Raw genomic sequence first — 23,804 nt, forward strand, 5'->3', positions numbered from 1 at the left:
GAGAGAAGATAGAAAATAAACGTGTGCGTGCGTGCATGCATGTGTGTGACAGAAGTCAGGCTTTTTGGTGGGTTAGTAGCCACTGAGGTACGCGATTCTTTTCTGCAGCTGCTGCTGCCGACACCGGAGCTGCCTTTTCTGTAGCCATCTTCTTTTCAGCCCCCACCAGAGCTTGCAAGTATTCTAAGGCCTTGCTTAGGATCACGACTTTGGGGGCCTTAGAGCAGCTGGCCAGGGTGGGCACTTGGTCCCTCAGGGCCAGGAACCGTGAACAGAGGTCATTCCTCCTTTTTCGTTCTAAGAAGTTATGGTTCTTCCTCTTGGTCACGTCCTCAGTGTCAGAACTGACAGGTTTTAGGTGGCAGGACTAGGGAGTCTCGCTTTCTACAGGCGGGGGGCTCACAATCTCTTCCTCCTCCTCTTTCCCCTTGGGAGCTTCTACCTCTGGAGCCTCTGGTTCCTGGGGACCCCTCTCTGGAGCCCCCTCCTGAGAGCAACTTTCTGGAGGAAAGTGGGCAGCATAGTTATGCTGATGTTGGTGGATAGAGATGTGGAAATGTTTCATGCAGGGGTCCAGGGGGTCTGCTCGCACCGTGATGGTGACTGGATTTCGGATGTCCAGAGAGCGCCTCTTCTCCACCTTTAACACGTCGATTTCTTCGCCCTCAGAGTCGCTGGGGCTCTTCGACCCGGAGCAGTCCTGAGTCTTGGGTTTGCCCAGCTGACACGGGGTGGCAGGCGCCGGGTTACTACTGGCTTCCAGGCTGGGAGTGCAGTCCGGGGTGGCGGGCGCTTTGGGCAAGTTCTGCTGGTTCACGCCTGGGGTGAGTCGGTTGCTCACTACTCTCTCCAGCTGTCAGGACTTTCCGGGCAGAGAAACCGCTCCACATGCAGTCACAGGGGATGATGGAAGCAAAATTCCTGCCCCAAGCTTTCGAATGGCCCTGAGATTCCAGCTCGACCCAGGCACCCCCTCCGGGCCAAGGCTCCCCGGGACTAATCCCAGAGGCTGGGTCCCTGACGCCAGGACCCGAGCCTCAGGGTGGGAACGTGGGGGCCACGACACCAGCTCAAATTTCTTCCAGATGTCCTCGCTGGGCACCATGGAGCGGTAGAACTCCTCCCCGCAGTCATAGTCGTAGAAATAGTGCTGCTACCAGTCGAAATCCATGTCTGCTCCCTCGCTCCTGCGGCCTGCCACCTGGAGTAGAGCAGCTCCCTGCTGGCTCAGGGAAGCCCAGCAGCCCCCCCCTCCACACACACACATGCGCGCCACTGAGCGCGCGGCCCCCGCACTCACGAGCGCGCCCCCTGCTCGTGCTCCCCCCACCTTGCTCGCACACTGCAGCCAGGACGCTCCCGGGATCGATGCTAGAGTGCCATCTGCCAATAAATTTATTTTAATCAGGGCTGTTAGAATTTAGGATGCTAGGGCACACTTTGTTGAGCTGGATTGTCCAGATATTTAACTCCAAACTACTACAGAGAAGCCACCACTGATTTAAAACCAGACATCAGGCACATCCTCATATAAGAAAAAAACCTCTAGCAAGCTTTTCAAGGAGGCATTACAGGTTCCTAAACAACCTCAAGGCCTGATGTGGCTCAAAGTTCCAGTTTTCTTCTTTAGAAAAGCACAGTTCTTCCAGATGGGCAATAGGACACCAGGAGACATATATTTGAAATGCAAAACATTGTTGGGCAGAGGAATTACCTGATCAATCAAGGGTTTTATTTATTCCCTCAGGCAAGGATCAGGGACATTCCTAGGAGATGTAGTAACAGCCTGGGGGCTAATCCTTATGAGTTTCCAGAAGACCTGATGTAGTGATAATAAAATGGAGCTCCATCTCTAAAACCAGGAATATGCTTTGGAGAGCTGGTAATGGTCTGGTGCCAAGGCCTTTGTGGAGGGGTTCCTTTGGGTCCTAAGAACCCAACCATTTCATCATATGGAGCTATGGTTATCAGTCCCCAGACCACTGTGCTCTTAGTAAAGTTCTTCAGATAACCTTGTTCCAATTGAGTGGAATTGTCTGACCTCCTCCCAAATTCATATGATATTGTTTATTGACTTCTTAAAATTCTCCCATTTACCCTCTGGAAGTATCCAAGATGCTATTCTTCTTTTACTCCTTTTATTAAAATTTTTTGAAACAGTGTTTCTCTGTAGAACTTGTCCTACATTACACCTTTAAAATCTTAAATTAAATAATTCTACCACCAGTTTCGAAGTTATAAATTTGAGTTATGAAACTGAATATCCATTGCAGGTAAAGGAAAAGGAAAAGGATTTGCATGTGGAGAGTGGTTTCTACCTCAGTTCAGAATAGAAGCAACAGATAGGATAGACTTCACCTTAATTTGCCAGTTTTTTCCTTTTCATTTATCTAGTTTTTTATCTCCAGAATTCCTTCGGCTTGCTTTTTTCTTTTTTTTTACTTGCTTCTATTTCAATTTTCAGTTCTTGAACTGATCTATTCATTTATGTCAACTGTTTGCTTGTTTGACTTTCTTTAAGGGGTTTATAATTATTATCCAAGATTTCATTTATCTTTCCCTTGCTTATTTTAAAGAATTCATTCACTTCCTTCATAAGGACATATAACATCTTCATAGTTGATCTAACTTAATTGTACTTTGGCTGTGTTGGAATACTCAGGGTGTGCTGTAGTAGGAGAGTGTGAATATGGCAGTGACACATTGCTCTGTCTGTTGTTGATCATGCTGTGCTCTTGTCAGCTTTCTGGGTTTGAGGTGAACTATAATAGAAGTAGAATTTTTTTCCCCATTTTGGGGTCTGGAAGACTTTCAGCAGGCATGACTTTAGTACTGCCTAAGCTTTCGGAGTCATTGAATTGTAGGTGCATGAACTTCTTCCTGTTTGTTATGCTTACTTTACATTTTTAAAATTAATATAACTATTTTATGTATCGGCATGACTATGCGCCACATGGGTACCTGGTCCTCAACATGATCAAAGAATCTCAGAATTTGTGAACTTGGAATAATGGATAGTTATGATTCCCAAATAAGTACTGGCAATTCTGCCACATCTATTCAAGACCATCAAAAGCTAGGTACTACTCAGTCATCTCTCTCCCAGCCTGGGTTTATTATTTATGCCCAATATATATATATTGCTAATGTTTTCATCTGTCCATTTGTAACTGTTTTAAACATAAAGCTATGTTTGTAAAATGTTATTGGTATTACAGTTTAAATAGGGCACTTCAGATGTTCGGAAGATAAATAGAGAAGTGGAGTGAATGCATACTTCTTTGTAGCAACTTCAGTAAAAACCTCTGAATTCTTCTATTCTTCTTGCTTGATTCACTGATTTTTGCAATGGAGACAGTGCCTTTCTATTTATTTGTTGTTTTTTTATTGTTTATTTGATTTTTGAGACAGGGTTTCTCTGTAGCTTTGGAGGCTGTACTGGAACTAGCTCTCATAGAACAGACTGGCCTCAAACTCAGAGAGACCCACCTGCCTCTGCCTCCTGATTGCTGGGATTAAAGGCATGCATCACCACTTCTTGGATGATAAGGTCTTACTATGTACTTACACCTGTCCTGGGCCTCATTGCATAGACATGTCTGGCATTTAACTCAGAGAAAAGTATACCTGCCTCTGCTTTTGAAGGTCTGACCTTAAAGGCATGAGTCAATACACCCAGTTTGTCCAACTTATTTTTCTATTTGTAGTTAGTTAATCTTCATAAAAATTTCTCATTTGTACTCTGAACTGTTGATCTGTTTCCTTGTTTCTCTCTGCTAATAGATATTTCTCTTGTAAAGTGATATCTCATTCAAAGAGTACAGAAATGACAGAGAAGACTCTCCTATTCAATTTCCTTGTAAAATGACTGTCTATGTCTTGTAATATGATTAGGGAACACCAGAATTATATGACTATACTATCAAAGAAATATACATTTACAATGTTGTCACTATCATGTCACTATCATATATGGCATATTTTAGAAGGCAGTGACTTATGATGATGTGCATATCAACTTCACTGAGGAAGAGTGGAATTTGCTGGATCCTTCCCAGAAGAATCTCTACAAAGATGTGATGCTGGAGACCTACAGGAACCTCACTACTATAGGTAAAAATTAAGTTCCTTCATGTTTCAAAATAAAGGGACAACTTTTCCTTGGTTAATGATATTCTTCAATAATTTGATTTAGAGAGGAGAAGAAGAATGAGGTGAATAAAGCAGGCATGGTTCTAAAGTTTACTTAAAATAGCTACTTAAATGTTGCACAGTATTCAATATTATAACATACCTTTTCTGGTACTATATTTTAGGATACATTTGGGAGGAACATAATAGTAAAGAACATTGTCAATGTTCTAGAAGACATGAAAGGTAATTTTCTTGTGCATGCTGAAAATAATGATCCTCTGATGAAATGATAATGCATCCTAGAAGATTAAAGGCAACAGTGTGAATAAGCACAGCTTTAAGTGCATTTATGATTATTAACTTCTGAAAAATCTTTATAAAATTTCATGTAGGTGAATTGCATTTTCAAGGCATTCTTTTAATTAAAAAGACAAGTGAGAAATGGCTAAACAGACATCACCATTTGAATCACAGAACCATGAAATCTATGGTGTAGATCTGCCAGTCAATTTATTTCTTGCTACTCATAATACAAAATGTGTACACATTGAAATGATGATAAGTATATCTGCAAGACTTTTTACTAAACCGAGAGCACATCGTAAATCTTGTATTACTCATATACTTCTTATTACTATATTAAGATTGGTGACAGAAGCAGTTAGAGTTAAGTGGCAGTTATTGTGAAGAAACTTTAATACCTCTATCACACATCTACGAGAAATAGAAAGTCACACCGTGATAATTCAGTGTGGAAATTTTTTGTTTGTGATTCTTCCTTTACTGTGTACACCACATATTACTCTCGATACAAGCCTATGAGCATAGGAATATGGGAAAATGCTGCATACCTCTCTCTAAAAACAATTAGAAGATAAGCATTAGTCCCCATGTTGAGTACCCTTGCTGAAATTGATTCAACTATATAAATAATTGATTTTCACATATCACTGTTAATACATAAACAAACTCAGAGTGCAGAGAAGCCACATGAGTTCTAGAATTGTGCAAATACTTCTGATTGTCCTAGTTCAGTTAGCAAATGTAGTATGATTCACAGTATAGGACAGTTTATGAATGTAATAAAGTTGTTCTGAGGTTATCCAATTCTCTTCAAATATAAGAAATATGTCAAATAGAAAAATGTTTCTGTAAAGGTGAAAAGTTAAATCACGTAATAAAGGAATTTACCATGACAGGTGTCTTCAAAAATGCAAAACAACCCTTAAATACAGAAGAAAGCATAAGTTAAAACACAGTTATAAAACCTTAATATCTGATTTCTTTTTACAATTGGACTCAATTACAAAAGTAATACATGGAGATATGTAGGTTCAATTCAGTATTGAATGTGGTAAGGCTTTTATATGTTCCAATTATGCTTGCAGGATTGATAGAAACAATTCTGGAAAGAAAGTTTCAGTGCATCTTCAATGTGTTAAAGCCTTGGTATATGACAGTCATCTTCAGAGGAATAAAAAAACACATGATAGTAAGAAACCCTATGAATCTAATCAGTGTCATAAAGCATTTGCTCATCACAATTCTCTTCAAATGCACAAAAGGACACATACCGAAGAGAAATCTTGTGAATGTAATCAGTGTTGTAAAGCCTTTGCACAGCCCTGTAATGTTCTATTGCATAAAATAACACATACTGGAGAGAAAGCCTATGCATGTAATCAGTGTGGTAAAGCCTTTGGAGGGCCCCATACCCTTCAATTGCATAAAAGAACAAATACTGGAGAGAAACCGTATGAATGTAATCAGTGTGGTAAGGCCTTTGGAGGGCCCCATATACTTCAAATGCATAAAAGAACACATACTGGAGAGAAACCCTATGAATGTAATCAGTGTGGTAAGGCCTTTGCTCATTACAGTGCTCTTCAACGGCATAAAAGATCACATATTGGAGAAAAACCCTATGAATGTAATCAGTGTGGTAAGGCCTTTGCTGAAAACAGCAATCTTAAATTGCATAAAAGAACACACACTGGAGAGAAACCCTATGAATGTAATCTGTGTGGTAAGTCATTTGCTCAACACATTAATCTTCAAAGCCATAAAAGATCCCATACTGGAGAGAAACCTTATGAATGTCATCAGTGTGGTAAGGCCTTTGCACATCACAGCAATTTTCAAATGCATAAAAGAACACACACTGGAGAGAAACCCTATGAATGTAATCAGTGTGGTAAGGCTTTTGCAGAACACAGCAATCTTAAATTGCATAAAAGAACACACACTGGAGAGAAACCCTATGAATGTAATCTGTGTGGTAAGTCATTTGCTCAACACATTAATCTTCAAAGCCATAAAAGATCCCATACTGGAGAGAAACCTTATGAATGTCATCAGTGTGGTAAGGCCTTTGCACATCACAGCAATTTTCAAACGCATAAAAGAACACACACTGGAGAGAAACCCTATGAATGTAATCAGTGTGGTAAGGCCTTTGCACATCATAGTCAACTTCAAAGGCATAAAAGGACACATACTGGAGAGAAACCCTATGAATGTAATCAGTGTGGTAAGGCCTTTGCACATCACAGTCATCTGCAATTGCATAAAAGAACACATACTGGAGAGAAACCCTATGAATGCAATCAGTGTGGTATGGCCTTTGTTCAACACAGTGCTCTTCAAAGGCATCAAAGAACACACACGGTTGCAAAACAGTATGCGTGAAATGAGTTTGGAAAAGTCTTTTCATGTCTTATTCATCTTCAAATGCAGAAGAGAACACAGATTGGAGAGAAACTTGTGAATGGGATTTGTTTGCAAATCCTTTGTAATAATAATCTCCAAATACACGAAACAAACCATCCTGGTGAGAAACTAAACTTAAGCAGTGTAGTCTTCAAAAACATGAGAATAATCATACTGTAGTGAAAAAAATAAACTTAGTGTGGTATATGTTTTGCAGTTGTTATAGTAGTAAAACTCTTTGCGTGTAATCAATATGATAGTTTTTAGGTACCTGAAGCCATTACACTTACAGTCTATTAACCAACAGTGTTTATTCTGTAAGAAAAAATGATAGTGTCAACAATCTGTTCAAGCATTATGATACCAGCTTTTATTTTATTTGCACCAAGAAACTGATGGACAAAACCTAATCTGTGATTTTTATGAAGTCTTATGGGAAGGAGATAGAGCCATATTAAGAATCACAACCTGGTACTGAAATGAGATACAAAGGAAAACACTTTGACCCTAACTCCAGAACTAGTGAAAGGTACATCATCACCCTGAAAATGCAGTCAATAATCAAAAACAGACAGTGAAAGAATTCTGCTTTGGCTCTCAAACCAGTACCAAAGAAATACAATCTACTCTTGTCTCTCTGAGTTCAAAACCAACCAATCCTGGAGCACAAAATCCAGCCCATCTCTGAGCTTCTTCAGCCAAGGCATTTAAATCTAACCAATTCCCACCTTCTAAATCTCCTTAGAAGTGCTCTGGCTCCAAGAAGCCCTATATGAGTCATCTGCTCCTTCGGTTGGTAGCTGCCCCTTTCCAGCCTTGCAGAGGAAGTCACAGTCTAGATTCTTCTCTCCCAAATAATTCTCTTGGAGTTGAATTGAGATACAGTTGACACCATTGTTTGGAAACTCACTTAACCCAGAAGAGCACAGCAGCAATGGACACCTCTTATGGGAGACTCCCTTAGGAGAGTGGAGCATATCTACAACAGACATTTCTGCTGGGAAGCTTTCATAGAAGAGTGGAGCTGTAATGAATGTCTCTCCGAGAGGAAGAGAATTGCTATATCTAGTGGGGCAAACTTCTTTTCATAGCTATTGGTATTGCTAAATTTTTGGTAATCAGCGTATCCTTCCTTCCAGAGTTTTAAGACTTGCAAGATGAATTTGAACAATAATGTAACCCTTTTAGATTTTATACTTCTCTTCAACTGCATGGAATATGTAATTCAGGTGCAAATATTTATGGATGTATACTACCTCCTTTTTGCTTGTGATATGATGTCTATTTCATAATATAAAAGCATTTTATTCAGGCCATGGTTCTATTAGATAACAGCATCATCATGAAAGAACCATGACAAAAATTGTCAGACATGGCACTGAAGCTGGAACTTAAGAACTCCCAGCTGTAATCTTCCACATGAAGTAGTGTTGGAACTGCAACTGGTGTATGGATGTAAATTCTCATAGCCTAAATCTTCCCACATGATACCATCAACTTACAAGTATTAATTTCTCTTACTTCAAGTTTAAATTTGCTCTCTCTTTACATGAACCAATTATTCATGAAGAAAAACTCTGGGGGCTAGAGAGATGGTTCAACTGTTAAGAGCACTACCTGGTTTTCCAAAGGTCCTGAGTTCAATTCCCAGCAACCACATGGTGGCTCACAACCATCTGTAATAAGGTCTGGTGCCCTCTTCTGGCCTGCAGGCATAAACACAGAATATTGAATACATAACAAATAAATAAATAAATAAATAAATAAATAAATATTTTTAAAAAACAACAAAAAAAGAAAAACTCTGTAAGTGAGCTGTAAGATGTCTGGACTCCTATTTTACATTAATAAATGCTTACAGGAGAAAAATTTTCGTGAGTGAAAAATTGTTTAAAATTTTGCTTTTATTGTAATTGTGTGATGTGTGTGTGTGGGGGGGATGTAATTGTGCATTCTGTATCCTGGAAAAGTTAAACACTTTAGAATTTGTAGTAGAAATTACAGAAAGCTGTTAAAAAATCTGACCTGAGTCCTTGGAATGAAGATTTCTTAGTCACCCTGCCATGACTCTAGTGCTATAAATATTTTAATGTCTATTTATATCTCATTGAATTTTGGAAATAGGAACAAACTCATAAAGCAGTAAGCCCTATTCATGAAAACAAATTTTAGTGACTTTAGCCATCAAAGTTGTCTTCAGCTTGAAGAAAAAGTATTTTTTATCATAGCTTTGAAGGAAGTAAATTATGTAACACATTCACTCAAGACTGATGCTGGAAATCATTGCATTTTGGTTTCTATTTTGAAACATTTGAGGTAGGTACTAAAGTGTTGTATATTGTGGCAACTCCATTTACTAAAATTTATTTTGTAGTCATTTTATTCTTTCTATGACTTTAGTTCAGCTTCTATTGTGCCTTTATCTAGTAATAGGTATTTTTGTGATGTAATATATAGAATGGCCTTCCCACCATTGAAGTGTCCTATTGGTTATTAAAATATTAGAACATGTCTGATCATACTTTTCAAGTAAGTGTGTCAGTGGAAGGGTGACTACAAGACAGTGTCTAATCCCTTCTGACTGGAAGTACACAGAGTTGTGGGTGCTGGGTATCAATTTTAGTCCCTGTGGATGAGTTACCAATTTTTTAAGTGCTGAGTCTCATGGACATGTCATTAGTAACAGTGTGGTATAAATGGCTGATCTAAATCCATCTTTATCACAGCCTTGTTGACCCAGGAGAAATAAAAGAGTGATAGCATGGGAAACTAACTTAGTCTTGCTTCTTAAAGAATTTCTGAGCTCAAGTCTCCCCAAAATGAGGGTAAAGTATAAAAAGTAATCAGGATGCAAACTGACAGTCTTAAAAGGTGATTAACTATTTAATCAAAGCAATTGGCCACAATTGGAGCCTTGAAGCTCACATACCAGGTGTAACACTGCTTGAGTTCATTCCTCTTGTAAAGAGAAAATAATAATTTGCAGGCATGAAGGCTGACTTGTAGAAATGGTACCATATTCTGTTTCCCAGGTGCTTGAAAAACATTCAGTTAGGAGCTCTAAGTAGTGATGACTCAAGATAACATCCAGGTTGTGAGGGCTTCCAGAGACAAAACACTGAAGTCACTATTAGGTTCAGGTGATGAGGCATCCACAAAGAGCTGTGAAATTTGAGTGAACTGATAGGAATGGAGGTTTGTGAAAGCCCAAGGATCAAATGCCAGAGAGCAGTGTTTAAGGTGCACCTGAGGACAAGCTGGCATGTACTGTTCTCTTCCTCCACTCAGCTGTGCTGGGTCTTCCCCCTGTGGCTGGCCTGGAACTCACTGTATAGACTTGCATTTCTACAAGATCAGAGAGATTTGTCCACCTTGTTCCCAGTGTACCTGAAATATAGGAGGGTTCATAACAGACAACTAATTTGTAATTTTTTTTTTAGGTTTTCATTACAGATTATTTTTTAGCCTTGACATTTCTGAAACTAGTTATCTAGACCAGGATTGCCTTGGGTTTACAGAGATCTACCTGTCTGTGCCTCCCAAGTGTTACGATCAAAGGCATACACCACCACCATGCAGTGTAGGTTTGTTCTTTTAGTTGACTTAATAAATATAAACTGCTAAGCCTGCTGGTTATGGTATCCAGGAAACAGGATGTGTCCTCACTTCAGTAACAGAAGAAGGCTCCCATCAAATGCTGCCCTCTTGCCACAAAGTCCCTTGATTTTCAAGTCTGAGCAATATTGCTTTTCTTTATCTTTGAGTGTGCTATAATTCATCAAGGGACTAGGGCAGTGTGCTGTCCTTTTGCTACAGATGGTCAAATGCAGGCACACAGAGATAAGTGATTTTGATATTCTTAGTATAACCAATCATCTTAGCCATTCCAAAATTCAAATGATTCACTAAATAAAGTTGAGGTCAGCTATGCTGGGCATAATAGGATAGGCATATAACCATGATACTTAGAAAGTTGGAGGGACTTTCATAATTTCAAAGTCATCTGAGGTGGGAATGGTCAATGGGGTATGTATGTTTGGAGACCATTGGGGCATGGGGATACTGTGATTGATGGAGAACAGTGGTCCATAGTCTTCTCTGAAGCTGTACAACTTCAAGGGCATGGCAAGTGTTGGCTTAGATAATCAAACTTCCAAGTTTCCTATTCTTACTAATGTTTTCTGTCAAAGGCAGTCTAGATAACATAAAGCTCAAACTCATGTTGCTCAATAAAGATAAGAATTCTACTACAAGTGGTTGATTTAGCCACATGCATGGATGATCTCCTTAATTGTGTATTCAAAACAGCCTGTTCAGTCTTGAAACTATAACACACAGCCAACAGAAATGGTCCCAGCAGATTTTACTCACTATTCACTCACACTTAACAAGCAAGAAATTGAAAGAATTTGGAAAGGCATATAGATAGGACAAGAAAGGGGGTAAAGTAATGGAATATATTTTACATAAAATGTATAAGAATAATTTTTTAATAAAAATGTGGCTTGAGATAGCTTAGCAATTATGAGCAATGGGTGTTTTTTGAAGAAGACAGGTTGTAATTGTATAACTTTAGCTACTTTGTTAAAAATCTGGTGTCCGTTCTCTTTGGATGGATGCCTTGCTGAGCCTTGATATAGTAGGGAGGGCCTTGAACCTTCTACAAAGCAATGTGCCTACTCTCTCTGTGGAATGAATATGGGATTGGGTGGGAGGCTAACTGGAGAAAATGAGAGGAGGGGAGGGAGTGGAAACTTGGATTGATATGTATAATGGATAAAGATAGTTTGTTTTCTTTTAAAAATTAAAAGTAAAGAAATAATTATTCAAATAAATTAGAGTGTGATTCTAATTAGTATTATTAATAAAATCCCAGAGTCGGATTTTCGGGTAAACATGACAGAAGAGATAAGCAACAGAGCAGCCACATTCACTTCTTACCTCCCCAAATCCAAACCAAATGGGGGGATTAGATTCTTTTTTCAACTCCCAAATGCTGGGATTAAAGTCATGATCCACTTCCTGCCAGGTCCTATTTTCCACTAGTGGTTGCTACCTCTTTTCTCTAATATCCAGGCAAGATTTATTTGTCCGAACAAGAACAAAATATCATATTAAAAATTGGTAAGCATAGTTATGAACATTTGTAGCATCAACAAACTAGGGACTCAAGAATTGGGAGAAAAATAACTTATTATGGAACCAAAATAGGACTGTGAAGACCATGTTAGAGATATAGCCCTTTGTGTTCATGGGTTTCATGTACATGAACATGATGATACTATAGAAAAATAGGACCAGAGCAAGGTGCACCAAGCAGGTGAAAAGCATTTGCAGGGCCTGCTGGCTGAGGGCACGTTTAGGAAGGTGACCAGGATTGGCATGTCAGAAAGGCAAGTGAGGAACTTGAGTAGATGCACCAGAAGGATGGCATCCATAAGGACAAAGTCATTGCTGACTGATGTGTCACCACAGGCCAGCTTCAGCACTTCCAGGACCTTACAAGTGAAGTGTCTGAATACTTTTTGGCCATAAAATGGCAGTGTCATGGCAATGACTGTTTTTGTCAACAACCCGAAGAGGTAGAGTACCCAGAAGACTCTTGGAGGCATGAAGAAAAAGCTGTGGCTCATGTGCACAGGTACCTAAGTTGCTGACAAATAGCAAGGTAGTGATCATAGGCCATGATGACAAGCAGCAGGTACTCTGTGGAGCCTGTGGAATGTCTCAGATGTATCTGGATGTCACAGTCATTAGAGAAGATGGTGGTCTTCTGGGATTAGAGAAGGTGGAACAGCATCAGAGGCACAAAGGAGATGTGTAGCAGATTCTCTAAATGGAAATATTACTCAGAAATTGGATATGGGTGTGTGTAGGCAGAGATCCAACATGCACACGGCCATGAAGGCAGTGTTCCAAGCAGGGTCACCAGGTGCATAACTGAGCACAGAGGAAAGTGTATGTGCTCCAGGGATGAGTAGTCCGAAAATTCCTTCAAGATAAATGCAGAGACTTTTGTCCTGCTTCTGAGGTACATAACACAGAGTTATACCTGGATACACAGTAGAGTAAAAGGACAAAGGATGCAGGTTATTGAGAACAGAAAAATTGTTAAGGTCTTTTCCAACATGGAAACAAACTCTGTGACTTGGGGACAGTCTCTTCATCTTCAGTAGGTTACAGCGCATCCATGTGAATGGTGAGGATGATATCCCTAAGAGGGTATTTATGGAAGTATGAATAGGCAGACTGAAGAATCATACAGAGCCAATCCTGAATGAGAAATAAAGGTCTTTACTGTGGGAATTCTTGAAACCTTTAAATGGCTAATGTTTATCGGTGGCTCTCCAAAAGAAATGTAGACTATGCACTTGCAAACATATCTGAACTTACGTCCACTTCACCTCTTTTCCTATCCCCAAGAAGAGACCTGCAAACAGCATTTGAGAGTTGATAGCCTAGATCAGAGGTCCTAAAACTTACACACATACTGGAATTATTTGGAAGCCTGTCAAAATACAGTGTGGTTTTCATAGTTTCTGGCTTAGGACAGATATATGCCATTGTTGATCTACTGGGACAGGGATGAATGTCTCTAAGATCCTGCTGACTTTGCCACAGCCTCTAAGCCATGGCTTGCACTGTTCTCACTGTCTGGTATAGTAGCTTATCTGTCTCTTGGTTCTGCTTGCCACACTGTTTGCTTTGTGTCTCAGGAAGAGGGCAGCTACTGACCTGTAAACCTGTGCGGAGGCAAACCCCAGAGAGATAATCTGTTAGGTGCTTTGTATGGGCTACAGCTTTAGAAGATGTCTCCTTTGTATTTACATCTCTACTTCAGAATCAGAAATGGTTTTAGATTTAGACTATGACTATCCTTCTCTAAATTCAAGCATGATGTTAAAAGAAATTCACAATTTCTGTCTCATGTCAATAGCTTTCTGGTATGGGACATAAAGAAGATACATTTTAAAGGAATATTTTACTTTCCTTCATGCCCATTTTCTATATATCTTATATTTAACTGAAAATATGTCTACATGAACAATGTTTACATTTTCAACAATGAATAGCTTCCAAGAGGAAGATATTGGAGCCCCACAATGTCTCTACCTGGTTGATATGATGGCATGATGCTGATAGCACTACTCTGAGACCGATTTATGGGTACAAGCTGCAGATATGGTGCACCTTCTTACAACGTTCTGGCCAGAACTCCAAATAAGAACTTCAGAATAACCCTATCGAATACTCAGAAACCATTTGCAATTATCCAAAACAACAATCTTGAAATTTAACCATCACTTTACTTTATAATATCTTGTAGAAAGAACATCACCCCCATGACATCTGGAAGCAATTCTAGAAGACGCCATCCCCTCTTCAAACAAAGTTTGTTTTCATGGTCGGGGACAACATTTAAGACTTTATTATTACTCATATAGGGTTGGGGGTTGGGTGAAATTATGTATATCCAGAGATCTCAAAAAAGAGGAAAAATTGAATGGGATAATAGGTAGATTACTTATTCGCACTAATAGTAGTGAGCAAAAGAATAATTGTGAGCTATTGTTTATGAATAATTTACATTGGTATAAATTTTGTATATTGATACAAATTCAAATTAAACTTATATAGAATATGTGCCTATTTTTGTTTAGAATATTTGTAATACCTATGCAAAGTTATTTTGTCAGACTTCATTACCCACCTACTCAAGTAATATTATTGTTCTTCTCAGGCCTTTGATGGGGTTGAAGATGAGATAATCATAGTGACCATCCTCTTACGGTCTAATCAAGCCAATCCTACTACAAGTCTTAGACTCCTTAGGATAGAATGTTAATAAAACATTAGAATGTATTCCTTGTTTAATATGGTTTATGCTGGTTGTCATTCTAACTTTATACTTGATATCTGTTTCTTGTATACATAGTTTTGTATTGAGTTTGGAATCTCTTATTTAAGCAAAAGGGGTACGTGCTGTTAGAGCTCCTTTAGGCAAAAGCCTTTAAGATACCAATTCACTTGGGCATGTCTCTTATATTATAAATGATTCTGTAAAGTGTGTGGTCACTTTCTTGATTCCAGCTCTTGATTCTGACTGCTAGATTTATTGTATACATGATCCATTCATTTGTAGGTGCTCATCGGACCAATAAAAGCCCAAGATATTCTTACACTCTAACTTGGTATTTTCAAAAGTTAAAGATTCAATTAGTACTCACATAGTTCAGGGTTTGTCACTCTGACTTGTACAGCCTTCAAAATACAACATAAAAACATTAACTCGGTGTTTAATGCTGAACTTAGAATGAATGCAGCTATGTTAAGTAAAATCAAATGCTTCTCATGTGTTTGTGTGTATGTATGATTATAGATTTAGGAACACGGGGAGATATGGTACAAATCTTTAATTTTCTTTTGGAAAATATGTGTGGATTGTTTTTAATGAAATATCATAAATCAGTTTGGCTTAGCAAGAGGAATTATTTTATTCAGGTACAAAATTAAGCAAGTTCCAAATTACAGCTATTCATTTTTTATGATCGCTTTATTTCACCCAATAACTACTGTGTACCAAGAGTTTAACTGTTTTTATATTCAACTATACATCATCCACTACTCTCCCTTTCTCTCCCCTCCCCTTCTCCCATGATCCATATGCTCCAAATTTACTAAGATCTTGTCTTTCCCTATGTCCTATATAGAATAGATTCATGTATGTCTCTCTTTGTTTCCTCTTTGTTGTCTATGTTCTCTGGCATTGTGAATTGTAGGCTGGCTGTCCTCTATTACATCTAAAAGTCACTTAGGAGTGAGTACATATTATATTTTTCTTTCTGGGTCTGAGTTAACTCACTCTTTTATGATGTTTTCTAGATCCATATATTTGCACAGGAATTTCACGATGTAATTGTTTTTATCTACTGTGTAGTACTCCACTGTGTAAATATACCACCATTTCTTTGTCCATTCTTCACTGGAGGGGATGTTTTCAGGTCTTGGCTCTGAACAAATAATGTTTCTGTGAACACAGCTGAGCACTTGTCCTTGTGGTATGATTGAGCATCCATTGGGTACTTATGCAAAGTGGTATTGCTGGGTTTTAAGATAAGTTGTTTCCTAATTTTCTTTCATTCTTTTTGTTTTAATTTTTGGTTTTCAAAGACACAGTTTCTCTTTAGCTTTGGAGCCTGTCTTGGAACCAGCTCTTGTAGACCAGGCTGACCTTGAAGTCACAGAGATCTATCTCTGCTTCCCAAGTGCAGAGATTAAAGGCATGCCTCACAACCAGGCAGTTGGCTTTCTAATTTTCTGAGGAATAACCATACTGATATCCAATGTATCTGACTCAGTTTGTAACCCCACCAACAATTGAGCAGCCATATCTCCTCCAGCTTAAGTTGTCATCTGTGTTTTGATCTTGCCTATTGTTACAGATGTAAGAGGGAATCTCAGACTTGTTTTGGTTTTCATTTCTTTAATGAGTAAGGAGTTTGGAAATTTCCTTAATTGTCTATCAGCCATTTTAGATTCATATGTTGAAAGTTTTTTTATTTAGGTCTATACTCCATTTTTTTATTATATTATTTGTTCTTTTGATGACCAAGTTTTTTACTTATTTGTATGTTTTGAAGATCAGTCCTCTGTCCAATGTGTGGTAGGTGAATCTCTTTTCCCATACTATAGACTGCCTGTTTTGTATTGTTGATCCTGTCCTTTGGTTTACAGAAACTTTTGTTTCAGGACATCTCATTTATCATTTTCTCAGTGTCTGTCCTTCTGAGATTATAATTTGAAAGTAGTCTTCTTTACCAATGTGTTCACGTGTACTTCTGATATGCTGTTTTATGTGGTTCAGTGTGTTTTTCTTTATGTTATGGTCTTTGATCCATTTGGGCTTGAGTTTTGTTCATGATGATAGATGTGAATCTACTTTCATTCTTCCCCACATTGATATTCAGTTATGCCAGCACCATTTCTTAAATATGCTTTCTTTCTCCATTTTATATTTTTGGTGCTTTGTCAAAAATCAGGTGTAGTGGGTGAGTGGATTGTTATCTGGGTCTTAGAATCAGTTCCATTGGTCGTCCTATCTGTTTTTGGGCAAACACCAGGCTCTAATCAGTACTGGAGCTCTATAGTAGACTGAAGTCAGGCAATGTGATGCCTTTAGAAATTACTTTTTATATATGATTGTTTTGGCTATCCTGCATTTTTTGGCTTTTCTATATGAAGTTGAGTGTTTTTATTTTGAGGTCTGTGAAGAATTTTTCTGATATTACATAGGGATGGTATTGAGCCTGTAGATGGTTTTTCGAAAGGTTTTCATTTTTACTATGATGATTTCTACATAACAAGAGCAAGGGCCATCTTCCCATGCTCTGGTGTCTTCTTCAAAGATTTAATGTTCTTTTCCTACAGTCCTTTCACTTCTTTATTTATTGCATAATATTTTATATTATTTGTGGCTATTGCTAGGGGTGACGTTTCCATCATATTAATTCTAGCCATCTTTCTTTTTAAAAAAATATTCCTTATAACCACCTTCTATCTACCTTCCTGATGACCACTCCCAATCTCCTGATAACCATAATTATACCGCAACTTCTAAGGGCACTTTTATACAAAGCATAAAAGTAAATGTATGAGAGATTTGACTATTCATGCCTTACATATTTCACTTTATGTTATCCTTGGAGCTTAAACACATTGTTGAAACTGTTAGTAGTTTATGGTTTTGGTTTGAGAGCCAAATTGTGTTTCTTTCACTGGGCCTTTTTAATGTTTTGGCTGTTTTCAGGGATGTTGTTTCTCTATCTACTTCTAGATTCAGAGACAAAGTTTTTTCCTTTGGCTCTGGTTTGAGAACCAAAGTTGGAATACTGTTTCTGTAACCAATAAGGTTTTATCCATTACTTTGCTGTTCAAACTAAATTAAAAAGAGGTGTCCTAATGCTTAAAAAGATTGTTGACACTATCAAACTTTTTTCTACATAATAACTGATTTTGGTTAACTGACTGTAAGTGGCTTAACATATTAAAGAACAATTTAAAATAAGCTCCCAGTTTTTTCTTCAGGTCCAAAAGATTATGATAATATGCACAAGCTTTCTCAGATGATTACACACAAAGCCTTACTCCTATCTGAATCACAAAACATTGTGACACTGAATTAATTTATAGAGTTTCACTACTGTTGAGGGAGTGCGGGCCACATTCCTGCCATCCAACTACTGGCCGTCTGGCTATCTTATGCCCCAAAATAACAACACACAAACTGTATTCATATAAATACTGCCTGGCCCATTATATATAGCCTCTTCTCTTGAAGTCTCACATCTTGCCTAAACCCATATTTAGTAGTCTGTGTAGCACCAGTCTTACCGGGAAAGATTCAGCATGTCTGACCTGGCGGCTTGCATCATCGTGTCTGCTCTGGAGAGCAGCGGAATGGCACCTGAGCTCACTTCCCTTCTTCCCAGTATTCTCTTCTGTCTACTCCACCTACCTAATTTTCTGTCCTATCAGGGCCAAGGCAGTTTCTTTATTTAACCATTGACCTTGTTCCGTCACACTACAGTATGATTTTTTTCTCATGTTTTGGAAGAATATACAAATTAACTTCAGAATTTCTCTACAGGAGGGCTCATATTGTGTATTTGGAGATGATTGTAAAAAAGGATTTACCACAGATTCCACTCACAGGTATCTCTAAAGTATGTTTCCTTTTAAGCCTTTTAAGAGTACGTGGGTCTTTAAAGGCCTTATCACACTGATTTCGTTCATATGGTTTCTTTCAAGTATGTGTTCTTCTATATATTTGAAGAGAACCATGTTGTGCAAAGGCCTTACCACACTGAATACATTCATGGGGTTTCTCTCCAGTATGTGTTCTTTTATGATTTTGAAGATGACTGTGATGAGCAAAGGCTTTACCACACTGATTACATTCATAGGGTTTCTCTCCAGTATGTGTTCCTATATGGGACTGAAGGTGACTATGATGTGCAATGCCCTTATCACACTGTTTTCCCTCCAGTATGTGTTCTTTTTTGTTTTTTGAAGATTATTCTGAGATACAAAGTCCTTACCACAGTGATTACATTCATAGGGTTTCTCTCCGGTATGTGTTCTTTTATGCAATTAAAAATAATCCTGACAAGTGAAGGCCTTACCACACTGATTACATTCATAAGGTTTCTCTCCAGAATGTGTTCCTTTATGGTTTTGAAGGGTACCTAGTAGAGCAAATGCTTTACCACACTGATTACATTCATAGGATTTCTCTCCAGTATGTGTTCTTTTATGGTTTTGAAGAGTACCTTGTAGAGCAGATGCATTACCACACTGATTACATTCATAGGGTTTCCTTCTCTCCAGTATTTGTTCTTTTATGCCAGAGAAGACTATTTTGATATGCAAAGGCCTTACCACATTGATTACATTCATAGTTTCTCTACAGTATGTGTTCTCTTATGGCTTTGAAGAGTACTGTGTTGTGCAAAGGCCTTACCACACTGAATACATTCATAAGGTTTCTCTCCAGTATGTGTTCTTTTACGGTTTTGAAGGGTACCTTGTAGAGCAAATGCTTTACCACACTGATTACATTCATAGGGTTTCTCTCCAGTATGTTCTTTTATGGTATTGAAGGTGACTATTACGTGCAAAGGCCTTACCACACTGGTTACATTCATAGGGTTTCTCTCCAGTATGTGTTCTCTTATGATTATGAAGAGCACTGTGTCGAGCAAAGGATTTACCACAGTGATTAAATTCATAGGGTTTCTCTCCAGTATGTGTTCTTTTATGGTATTGAAGAGCAATGTTCTGTGCAAAGGCCTTACCACACTGATTACATTCATAGGGTTTCTCTCCAGTATGTGTTCTTTTATGGTTTTGAAGAGTACCTTGTAGAGCAGATGCATTACCACACTGATTACATTCATAGGGTTTCCTTTTCTCCAGTATTTGTTCTTTTATGCCTTTGAAGATCACTGTGACATGCAAAGGCCTTACCACACTGGTTGCATTCATAGGGTTTCTCTACAGTATGTGTTCTCTTCTGGCTTTGAAGAGTACTGTGTTGTGCAAAGGCCTTACCACACTGATTACATTCATAAGGTTTCTCTCCAGTATGTGTTCTTTTATGGTTTTGAAGAGTACCTTGTAGAGCAAATGATTTACCACACTGATTACATTCATAGGGTTTCTCTCCAGTATGTGTTCTTTTATGGTATTGAAGAGTACTTATAGAGCAAATGCTTTACCACCCTGATTACATTCATAGGGTTTCTCTCCAGTATGTGTTTTTTTATGCACTTTAAGACAATCATGACGTGCAAAGTCCTTACCACACTGATTACATTCATAGGGTTTCTCTCCAGTATGTGTTCTTTTATGCTTTTGAAGAGTACTGTTTTCAGCAAAGACCTTACCACACAGATTACATTCCCCAGTATGTGTTCTTTTATGTATTTGAAGGGTACTGGGTCAAGCAAAGGCCTTACAACACTGATTACATTCACAGAGTTTCTCTCCAGTATGTGTTATTTTATGCATTTCAAGATGATTGTAATAAGAAAAGACTTCATTCCATTGCTTAATTTCACAGCATTTTTCTCCGCTATGTGTTTCTTCATTCCTTAGAAGATGAATGTTATAAGACAAGGCTTAGCACATTGAGAATATTCTGAAAACTTCTCTGCAGTTTGATTTCTTTGAATCCTGCAAGAATAATTTATACATGTAAAATCTTTACCACATTCAATACACTGTTGAACCTCATATCTATATGAATTAATTTTATATTTTTTCCAATTGTAAAAAGAATCAAATATCAAGGTTTTATAACTTTGTTTAAAATCATGTTTTGTTCTCTCATTAGGAGTCATTTTGTGTCAAGACAAATATTTGTGATGATAAATTCCATTGTGCCATGGTTTATCTTTTCATCTATAACTATACCTATATTTCTTCTAGGATATTTTTTACATTTTTGAAGAGAACTGCATACACTGAGTGCTTTACCAACTTTACTGCTTCATAATTCTACTATACTATGAATCATTGTACATATGGTAAGTGAACTGAGACATCTGGAAATATTTGCATAGACCTAGAACTCATTTTTTTTTTGTAATGTAAGTTTGTATTTATGTCATATTTATGACATATCAAAGTACTATTAGAACTGACATAAGTATTCCTTTTCTCTGTAGAAGCCATATTTTGAAAGAAAATCACGATCTTTTGAATGTATATTCATTTCATAAAGAGCTTTAGTAAGAAAAGCACATGAGTTTCTTTGTAAAGAGTAGTAGTTGTTTGAGACACATCAAAGTTTGTTAATAGAGCAGTGTTCCCTTTCTCTGTACAAGCTTTACTTTGAAAGATAATCACGTTCTTTTGAAAGTGTGTTAATTTCATGTAAAGTTTCAGTGAGAAACACATTTGTGTTTCTCTGAAAGTAGAACCAATTCTGTGAGACATGTCAAAGCATTGGTAGAACTGAGGTCAGTGTTCCTTTTCTTTGTACAAGGTTTACTTTGAAAGATAATCATGTCATTTTGAAAGTGTATTAATTTCATGAAAAGCTTTTGTAAGAAACGCACATGTGTTACTTTGTAAAGAGAAGCAGTTTTTTGGACATGTCAAAGTATTGCTAGAAGTGAGATAAGTGTTCCTTTTTCTGTACAACCTTTACTTTGAAAGATAATCATGTTCTTTTGAAAGTGGATTCATTTCATGAAAAGCTTTAGTAAGAAACACACATGTGTTTCCTTGTAAAGAGAAGCCATGTGTGGGACCTGTCAAAGTATTGTTATAAGTGAGATCAGTTTTACATTTCTCAGTAAAAGCTTTATTTGGAAAGATAATCATGTTCTTTTGAAAGTGTTAATATCATGAATAGTTTAGTAAGAAAGGCACATGTGTTTCTCTGTAAAGAGAAGCAGTTGTTTGAGACAGGTCAAAGTATTGTTAGAAGTGAGATCAGTGTTCCTTTTCTCAGTAAAAGCTTTACTTTGAAAGATAATAATGTTCTTTTGAAATTGAATTCCTTTCATGAAAAGCTTTAGTAAGAAACACACATATGTTTCTTTGTAAAGAGAAGCAGTTGTTTGTGACATGTCAAAGTATTGTTATAAGTGAGATCTGTGTTCCTTTTCTCTGTACAAGCTTTACTTTGAAATATAATCAAGTTCTTTTGACAGTGTATTAATTTAATGAAATGCTTTAGTAAGAAATGCACATGTGTTTCCTTGTAAAGGGAAGCACTTGTTTGCGACATGTAAAATTATTTTTAGAAGTGAGATCATTGTTCCTTTTGTCTGTACAAGCTTTACTTTGAAGGATAATCACATTCTTTTGAAAGTTTATTCATTTCATGATAAGAGGTTGTAAGAAAGGCACATGTGTTTCTTTCTCAAGAGAAGCAGTTGTTTGCGACATGTCAAAGTATTTTTCGATATGAGATCAGTGTTCCTTTTCTCTGTACAAGCTTTACTTTGAAAGATAATAATGTTCTTTTAAAAGTGGATTCATTTCATGAAAAGTTTTTATTATAAATGCACATGTCATTCTTTGTAAAGAGAAGTTATTTGCAACATGTCAAAGTATTGTTAGAAGTGAGATGAGTGTCCCTTTTCTCTGTACAAGCTTTATTTGGAAGACAATCACGTTCTTTTGAAAGTCTATTCATCTCATGAAAACCTTGAGTAAGAAACGACCATGTGTATCTTTGTAAAGAGAAGCAGTTGTTTGAGACAGGTCAAAGTATTGTTAGAAGTGAGATCATCGTTTTTTTTTTTTCTCAGTAGAAGCTTTACTTGGAAAAATAATCAAGTTCTTTTGAAAGTGTTAATATCATGAATAGCTTCAATAAGAAAGGCACATGTGTTTCTTTGTAAAGAGAAGCAGTGTTTGCGACAGGTCAAAGTATTGTTTGGAATGAAATCAGTGTTCCTTTTCTCAGTAAAAGCTTTAATTTGAAAGATAATCACATTCTTTTGAAAGTGTATTCATTCCATGAAAAGCTTTAGTAAGAAACACCCATGTGTTTCCTTGTAAAGAGAAGCTGTGTGTGGGACAGGTCAAAGTATTGTTAGAAGTGAGATCAGTGTTCCTTTTCTCTGCACAAGCTTTATTTTGAAAGTTATTCACGTTCTTTTGAAATTGTATTAATTTCATGAAAAGCCTTAGTAAGAAACACGCATGTGTTTTCTTGTAAAGAGAAGCAGTCATTTGTGCCATGTCAAAGTATTGTTAGAAATGAGATCAGTGTTACTTTTCTCTGTATTAGCTTTATTTGAAAGATAATCACGTTCTTTTGAAAGTATATTAATTTCATCAAATGAGTTAGTAAGAAATGCAGATGTGTTTCTTTGTAAAGAGAAGCAGTTGTTTGCCACATGTCATAATACTGTTAGAAGTGAGATCATTGTTCCTTTTCTCTGTACAAGCTTTATTTGAAAGATAATAACGCTCTTTTGAAAGTGTATTAATTTCAAGAAATGTTTAGTAAGAAAAACACATGTGTCTCTTTGCAAAGAGAAGCAGTTGTTTGCAACATGTCAAAGTATTTTTCGAAGTGAGATCAGTGTTCCTTTCCTCTGTACAAGCTTTACTTTCGAAGACAATCATGCTCTTTTAAAACTGTATTCATTTTATTAAAACCTTCAGTAAGAAATGTACATGTGTTTTTTTGTAAAGAGATGCAGTTGTTTGCGACATGTCATAGTACTGTTAGAAGTGAGATCATTGTTCCTTTTCTCTGTACAAGCTTTACTTTGAAAGAGAATCACGTTCCTTGAGTGTATTCATTTCATGAAAAGATTTAGTAAGAAACACACATCTGTTTCTTTGTAAAGAGATGCAGTTGCTTGTGACATGTCAAGGTAGTGTTAGAACTGAGATCAGTGTTCCTTTTCTCTGTACAAGAGTTCCTTTGAAAG

General features: G+C 37.4%; 1 protein-coding gene and 1 pseudogene across 1 annotated transcript; one reads left to right on the forward strand and one right to left on the reverse strand.

Annotated features, from left to right (window-relative positions):
• Positions 1 to 72: 72 nt before the first annotated feature.
• Positions 73 to 1,267, reverse strand: LOC130867085 (protein L-Myc-like; annotated as a pseudogene).
• A 618-nt stretch (positions 1,268 to 1,885) lies between these two features.
• On the forward strand, positions 1,886 to 6,822 carry LOC130866888 (zinc finger protein 120-like). Its single transcript, XM_057758480.1, has 4 exons — positions 1,886 to 1,993; positions 3,987 to 4,113; positions 4,317 to 4,377; positions 6,015 to 6,822. The coding sequence occupies exons 1-4, from the start codon at positions 1,886 to 1,888 to the stop codon at positions 6,820 to 6,822; spliced, it is 1,104 nt and encodes a 367-aa protein (XP_057614463.1).
• Positions 6,823 to 23,804: the final 16,982 nt, after the last annotated feature.

This window comes from Chionomys nivalis, chromosome 26, assembly GCF_950005125.1.
Source record: "Chionomys nivalis chromosome 26, mChiNiv1.1, whole genome shotgun sequence".
NCBI classification, from domain to species: domain Eukaryota; kingdom Metazoa; phylum Chordata; class Mammalia; order Rodentia; family Cricetidae; genus Chionomys; species Chionomys nivalis.

What these genes read in the sequence shown, in the direction of transcription:
- LOC130866888 (XM_057758480.1), top strand. Translation starts at nt 1,886, where the DNA reads ATGGTCTGGTGCCAAGGCCTTTGTGGAGGGGTTCCTTTGGGTCCTAAG. An exon ending in CCCAGACCACTGTGCTCTTA is followed by an intron (nt 1,994 to 3,986) that starts GTAAAGTTCTTC and finishes GGCATATTTTAG; the next exon opens with AAGGCAGTGACTTATGATGA. An exon ending in CAGGAACCTCACTACTATAG is followed by an intron (nt 4,114 to 4,316) that starts GTAAAAATTAAG and finishes ACTATATTTTAG; the next exon opens with GATACATTTGGGAGGAACAT.